Here is a 7,196-nt window from a genome sequence, read left to right as displayed (position 1 = left end):
TACGCGAAATAATGAATCACGTGACAGACGGAACAACGTGAAAACACACACTTCGTAAGCATTAGACAATACGTGGCAGAATGAATCACCTTACAGAATTAACTACTTGACAACAAACACTACGTGAGCACGTGACTATACGTGACAGAATGGACCCCGTGACAACACACACTAAGTGAGCACTTGACTATATGTGACAGCATGAATCACGTGACCGTGTGAACAAGGTGGCGACAACAATGACTGCGTCTCAGCACGATCTACGTGATAAGGAGAACTCACATGATTCACTTGAGTCACAGCATTAACATTTATCAATCACACTTTGCTCATCAATCATTCGATATATAACAAATATTATCCAAATAGCTGTTATGTACAATATTCCCTATAGAAGAGGCACGATCTTAATATACGAGAACGTAAATGTACACATTGTACGTGTTTACATATGAGTCTCGCCCTTGGAAAACTTGGCATAATGCACGTTCGGAAAGTATCGTCCCACATTAGCCTGTGAAGGCCGCACAAGCTAATCGGTGATGACACTTTTCACCTACACTAGATATTTTTTTGAAAAGAATTCCTTTACATTAAAAAAATCCATTAAAGCGGAAAGTGGTGTCCTTGATTGGCCTGTGCGGACTTCATAGCCTAATCTGGGACAACACTTAACGCGCGTGCATTAATCCCAGTTTTCCCAGAGCGAGGCTCATTTAGTTGATTATACATGTTCGCGCGCATGCGCTCACCGATGTATCTGGAGAATGCGTACATGCTCTCTGCTCTCCTGGCGATCGATGTCCTCGATGTTCCGGCGCAGCCAGATGGCCTGCCTGACGATGGAGTCCTCCGCCTTGAGCAGACCTTCCTCCACTTCCGTCTCCGTCACTACAGCAACGAACAACACCGGTAATCACCATATTGAATTTAAAGCTTGAATACACGCTCACTCCTCCTTAAAATGTTATGTATAATATTTATATTACTTTCTGATATTTTTTATTTGTTTGTAAAACAAAAACAATTTTATAAATATCGCAAAGTTTTTCACGTTTATATTGTAAACAAACTGTATGAAAATGCGTTACTTTAACTACCGAACCAATTATCTGTAGCCAGTAAGATTAATATACCGCATTTGAATGCCTTTATATACCTACGAATAATCTATATAATGTGTATGTATTTACACCGATATTAACCATTCCCTGGTCTTTATTCAGACTCTGAATACAAATAGTAAAACGTATGCTGGTAATCAAATGATATTTTGTCAGTACATGAGACGGCCTACCGGAGATGATGTACTTCCGGGCCGTTTCCTGGTCGAACACCCTAGTGGCGGCTGACTCCAGAGCGTCCTGCATCAGCTCGCTCTCCGCCCACCACTGATGATCTAATGATTGCAAGACTGTATGACCCGTGTCATGCGAAAATGGGTCTTATGCTATATGCGGAAAGCGTAGCTCCAGAAGAGCCTGCACATTCGCAAGCCACGCTGTCCGCTTTTAATACCACGAAACATTGCGTGACATTAAATCGAACAGCCTAGGCCATATATAACTATGGACGAAGTTTTGCATGACGCGAGTCGTATAACTGTTTATAAATCATGTAAGGACTAATATAATTTTCGATGTTTGAAATTTATTGAATGAGTCGAAAATTACTTTCCCTTCAGTATGAATTTGCCGCTAGAGGCGCTCTAGAAGCACGAGGTTTTCGTGCATGGTTAAAACGTGGTCAGTTTTCGTCATTCAGCTTTGGGAACTCGCACGGTATACATGTTATTTTTCGGCTGGGGTTTACACAATGGACGACATGGAGCGAGCCACGTGTTCGGACGACATAAATAACAATTTAAAGGAAATTCTGTTTGAATTAAAGAAACAGCAAGTTGATATAACTTCTTTGAAACAGCAAGTTAGTTTACCAGTGTCGTCTAAACAAGACCATAATGACATTAAATGGAAATATGAAGGAAACAAACAGCAATATGATTTCAATTGTGATGTCCACGAAGGAATCAAGCAATGCATGTGGGCAATTGAAAACCAGAAAAGCGACTACGCAAAGGAAGTTTTATCGGAGGTTGCCAAGAAAATTCACACGAGAAATAAACACATAAGGATAGCGGAAACGTCAGGAGGCGGGTGGGAAACTGTCAAACAGTATGAACAGAAGCCCCTCGCGAGTGACTCTGATGACGAGTCGAGAATCAATAGGGCGGATTCTAAAGCTCTAAAGAAAAAGAAGGTTAAGCAGGCGAAGTTAAAGAAAAGCCAGCCGTCCTGTATGGACACTCGGACGCACTCCGTCAATTGCTTGAGGGACAGGCAGGAACACGTCCGGCGCCGTACCCGTTACCACAGAGGCCCACACCACCGTCGATTGGTTCTTTTCGTGGCTACTCTGGATGGGGTCCCCAGCTCGGGCCATGCTTCGCGTGTGGACAGGTCGGTCACATCCGGCGGACGTGCCCCACCACCAGAGGGCAGCAAGCGAGCGCTCAGGCCAGGAAGTACTGATGCCACTGAGGCGAGCCCACCCGTGACCGAAAGTGCTGTATTTAAAGATGAGTATTACATTCATGAACAAAATGACAGATTTACTAATGATTATTTTATTTACGAGCAAGGTCAGAAAGACATTATTGTTAAAAATAGATTGAAAGAACATATCCAATTTTGGAAAAACATTGGCGCCAATCAATTTATTATTGATTCTATAGAACACGGTTATAAGATTCCATTTTATTCTTTACCCGAAAGCGTATTGCTTAAAAACAATAAATCAGCACGTGATAATAGGGAGTTTGTAAGGAAAGCAATTACAGATTTGTTAGATCGGGATTTGGTAGAAAAAACAGATGCCCCTCCTCGTGTTGTTAATCCACTTTCTGTATCCATTCAAAGTAATGGTAAAAAGCGTCTCATTTTGAATCTGAGATGGGTAAATAAACACGTATGGAAACAATCGGTTAAATATGAGGATTTGAGATTAGGTTTGATGTTTGTTAAAGAAGGGGGATTTATGATAAAGTTTGATATACATTCTGCTTACCATTTTGTGGATATATATCCTGAACATACAACTTACCTTGGGTTTTCGTTTGAAGATGATCATGGTGTAGTTAGTTACTTTAGGTTCAAGGTTCTTGCATTCGGGTTGGGTGTAGCACCTTATTGTTTCACTAAGCTTACAAGGCCTCTTATAGCAAAGTGGAGGGGCGAAGGTAAACGAGTTATTATGTTCTTGGATGATGGTTTTGGTACACATGATAATTATGAGGAGACGAAAAAGCTTGCGTCTGATATAAAGCAAGATTTGCTTCTCTCTGGGTTTATCCCTAATGTAGATAAATGTATCTGGGAACCAGTACAGGAAATGGAGTGGCTGGGTGTTAATATTAATATGAGAGAGTTTTCAATAAGAATTCCTGAAAGAAGAATTAGCAAGGCTATGAATACCATCAAGAGTTTATTGGGCTCTGTATATTTGCCAGTAAGAAAGGTAGCTAGTTTTATTGGTCAAATTATTTCTATGAGTATTGTAATTGGCCCTGTAGCTCAAATAATGACTAGATATTTGAGTATCGATGTTGCGAAAGAGTGCACGTGGAATGCGTACGTTAAGTTGTCAATCGATAGTGTAGAGCAATTGGCATTTTGGAGAGAAACGCTCGATTTGCTTAACAAAAGATTGCTTGTTGCTACTGGCGCGTGCTCAAAAGTAGTATACAGTGATGCATCTGCTGTGTCTTATGCCGGATATGAGGTAGGGACGGTGAATGGTGTGGCGCATGGGTCATGGTCGTCAGAGGAGACTAAAATGTATTCTACTTGGCGGGAACTTTGTGGAGTTTATAGAGTTTTAAAGTCATTAATTGATGTGCTTGCAAGTCACCGCGTTAAATGGTTTACAGACAATCAGGGAGTTTGTAGTGTTATTAAAAAAGGTTCTATGAAAAAGGATCTACAAGATTTAGCTATCAAAATATTCCAATTAACAGCGAAAAATTTTCATTAAGAAGTTGAATGGATTCCGAGAGAAGAAAGCGGTTTGGCAGATTATTTATCTAAGATTGTAGAGACGGATGACTGGGGAATTGGTTTAAATGTATTTGAAATGTTGCAAAGTAAATGGGGCCATTTAGATGTAGATGTTTTTGCGTCAGAACATAATGCTAAAGTTTTAACATTCTTTAGTAGATTTCGGTGCCCTAAATCTGCAGGTATCGATGCATTTACATTTGACTGGAGTATGTTTTTTGGGCTGTACGTTCCTCCTGTTACTCTAATTCCCAGAGTTTTGAGTAAAATGGCGTATTGTAAAGCGAAAGGCGTTTTGGTTGCGCCAGAATGGAAATCGGCTAGTTTTTGGCCACTTATATGTGATAATTCTGGCGACTTTAGTGCATTTGTTAAAGATTTTATCTTTTAGCCTACAAATAAAGATTCATATACACCATGCAGAAATGGTGTTGGAATATTTGGTACAGAAAACCTGCGGTTCAGAATGATTGCTTTTTTCGTTGAGTTTTAAAGGCTCTACTCGTCATGTGTAATTTACCATATCATGAATAAGGTGTTTCCCTATATAACTAATTCTGTTTTTGCCCTAAATTCAAAAGAGGGAGCACGAGGTTTTCGGGAGCACGAGGTTTTCGTGCATGGTTAATGAGTATGCGCTGAGGTGTTCAGCGGTTATGGCGCTTGCCATTTTACAGTGACCTGTAACACACAAGGTGTGGGAACGTGCGTGTAAGCACGATACGAGGTGTCGGTATCGGCTGTAGTGGTTGTAATAGAAATTGGAATGTATTTGTCTGTTTTTTAAATGTGTGTGTTTATGTTGAATTTTTTATTAACACGAAGTTGTCGGTTTACATATGTTGTTAATTTTACTCGTGAATGAGTATGCGCTGATGTGTTCAGCGGTTAAGGCGCTTGTCTTAATTGAAGCCACAGTGGCTTGTTACACACCAGGTGTGGGAACGTGCGTTTAAGCACGGTGCGACGTGCCGGTATCGGTTGTCGTGGTTGTATTATAAATTAATGAATTTGTCTGTTGTTTTTGTTTTAATGAGTGTGTTAAACGTTTTTATAAACACGAATTTGTGTGTTTAAATATGTTGTTAATTTTACTCGTGAATGAGTATGCGCCGATGGTTCAGCGGTTAAGGCGCTTGTCTTAATAGAAGCCACAGTGGCTTGTTACACACCAGGTGTGGGAATGTGCGTTTAAGCCGGTATCGGCTGTCGGGTTATTAATATACATTGGGATGTATTAGTTTGTTTTGAACTTTTTATTAACATACATTTGTGTGTTTACATCTGTTTTTTCAGAGACATGCAGATGACATAAATGCGCTGCCTGACGTCTTGGTGGGGGGAGTGTCCTTGCTGCCGGAGTTACTCAAAGAATCAAGAGCTATGAACACATCAGAGGAATACAGAAGGGGGTTTAAAAGGTGGTGTGATTGGGCTTTGAGTAATAACTTAACAAGTGAGGATACTTTTCCCGCCAAGGCGTTTCATGTGGCTTTATATATGACATCTTTAATTCAAACTGCTCAGTCACCAAGTCCTATTGTGAATGCTTTTTATAGTAAAAAGTGGTATCATGACTTGTTGGACTTACAATCACCAACCGATTCTAATTTAGTTAAAAATGTGTTAGAGGCTGCTAACATTCGAATAGAAAAGAACCAATTTCTGTATCTGTACTTGAACAAGTTTTTCACTGTTTGTATAAAGAAAATAATGTGTTTAATCAAAGGACAATTTGTGCACTGTTACTTTCCTATGCTGCATTTTTAAGAAGTAGTGAGTTGTTGAATTTAAAGAGATGTGATATTATTATTTACCCAATGTATATGAATATTTTTATTCAGTCATCCAAGACCGACAAGTATCGGGATGGAGCATGCGTGCCTTTAGCTAGAACTGGTACTGTTTTATGCCCAGTAGTTAATCTTGAAAGATATTTTGTGTGGGCTAAGATACCAAGTGATTCAGAATGTTTTGTCTTCTCTCAACGGTCAAAAACAAAAGAAGGTTTTAAACTAAGGCAATGTGATAAACATTTATCATACAGCAATTTAAGAAAACTTTTAATTGATGCTATCAAACCTTTTGTAAGTGATATAAAATGTTATGGTTTACATTCATTGAGATCGGGTGGAGCCACAGCGGCAGCTAACATGGGTATTACTGACCGTTTGTTTAAGCGTCACGGACGATGGTCCAATGAGTCCGCGAAGGATGGTTATGTTAAGGATTCGATAGATGACAGGCTAAGGGTGTCTAAGTGTTTAGGTTTGTAATTGTTATAATTATGTAAATATTAAGAACAATTGTTATAATATTTATTTGTAGATAATTATGTTACGTTTAGTAGCCCGTTCTTTTAATTCAGCCGGTATGCGAGTCCCTGCGGCTAGTACCAAAAAAACAGAGTTTTTGTTTGTTTGCTATATAGGCAAAGGAGGGATGTAAGGGAAATATAATTTTTGATGTTTGAAATTTATTGAATGAGTCGAAAATTACTTTCCCTTCAGTATGAATTTGCCGCTAGAGGCGCTCTAGAAGCACGAGGTTTTCGTGCATGGTTAAAACGTGGTCAGTTTTCGTCATTCAGCTTTGGGAACTCGCACGGTATACGTGTTATTTTTTAAAATAATGTGTTAATATTTCATATTATGGAAATTATATATGAAATTGAATAATTGATATATGTATTGAACTAAATTTACATAGAATGTCACTGTATGATGACTGTTAGAAAGATTGTATTATGTGATGTATGTTTGACGTTTTGATGATGGTTATTATGTTAAGTATAATAATAAATGGACTGCCGGTATGCGAGTCCCTGCGGCTAGTACCAAAAAAAAACAGAGTTTTTGTTTGTTTGCTATATAGGCAAAGGAGGGATGTAAGGGAACATGAGTTCTCGCTAGTTATATAACAAAATAGTGAATGAGTTTATAAAACAGTATTATATAAACTGTATTTTTCAAAGAAAGGTTGTGTAAAGATAGTACACATTTAAATTTCGGTTAACGCTTAACGAAAAACGATTTGCAGTTTAAAACCAATAATGTAATATTTCTTTCTCAGTGCTCTGTTCCAAATGGAAATGAGATAATTATGAAGTGATTTGTGTGTTAATGCTTTATCGAGGTTTGC

The 7,196-nt window shown here is 38.8% G+C and overlaps 1 protein-coding gene across 1 annotated transcript; it reads left to right on the top strand.

The window, feature by feature from the left end:
- Positions 1-1,402: 1,402 nt before the first annotated feature.
- LOC127853005 (uncharacterized) lies at positions 1,403-6,902 on the top strand. Its single transcript, XM_052387130.1, has 2 exons — positions 1,403-4,991; positions 5,231-6,902. Exon 1 carries the CDS (start codon positions 1,732-1,734, stop codon positions 4,030-4,032), a length of 2,301 nt encoding a protein of 766 aa, XP_052243090.1. The 5' UTR covers positions 1,403-1,731; the 3' UTR covers positions 4,033-4,991; positions 5,231-6,902.
- Positions 6,903-7,196: the final 294 nt, after the last annotated feature.

This window comes from Dreissena polymorpha, chromosome 1, assembly GCF_020536995.1.
Source record: "Dreissena polymorpha isolate Duluth1 chromosome 1, UMN_Dpol_1.0, whole genome shotgun sequence".
Lineage (NCBI taxonomy): Eukaryota > Metazoa > Mollusca > Bivalvia > Myida > Dreissenidae > Dreissena > Dreissena polymorpha.
This window is presented reverse-complemented; position numbering and strand designations above follow the sequence as displayed.

Excerpts from the sequence above, each read along its gene's own strand:
- LOC127853005 (XM_052387130.1), top strand. The coding sequence starts at position 1,732 with ATGGTTAAAACGTGGTCAGTTTTCGTCATTCAGCTTTGGGAACTCGCA.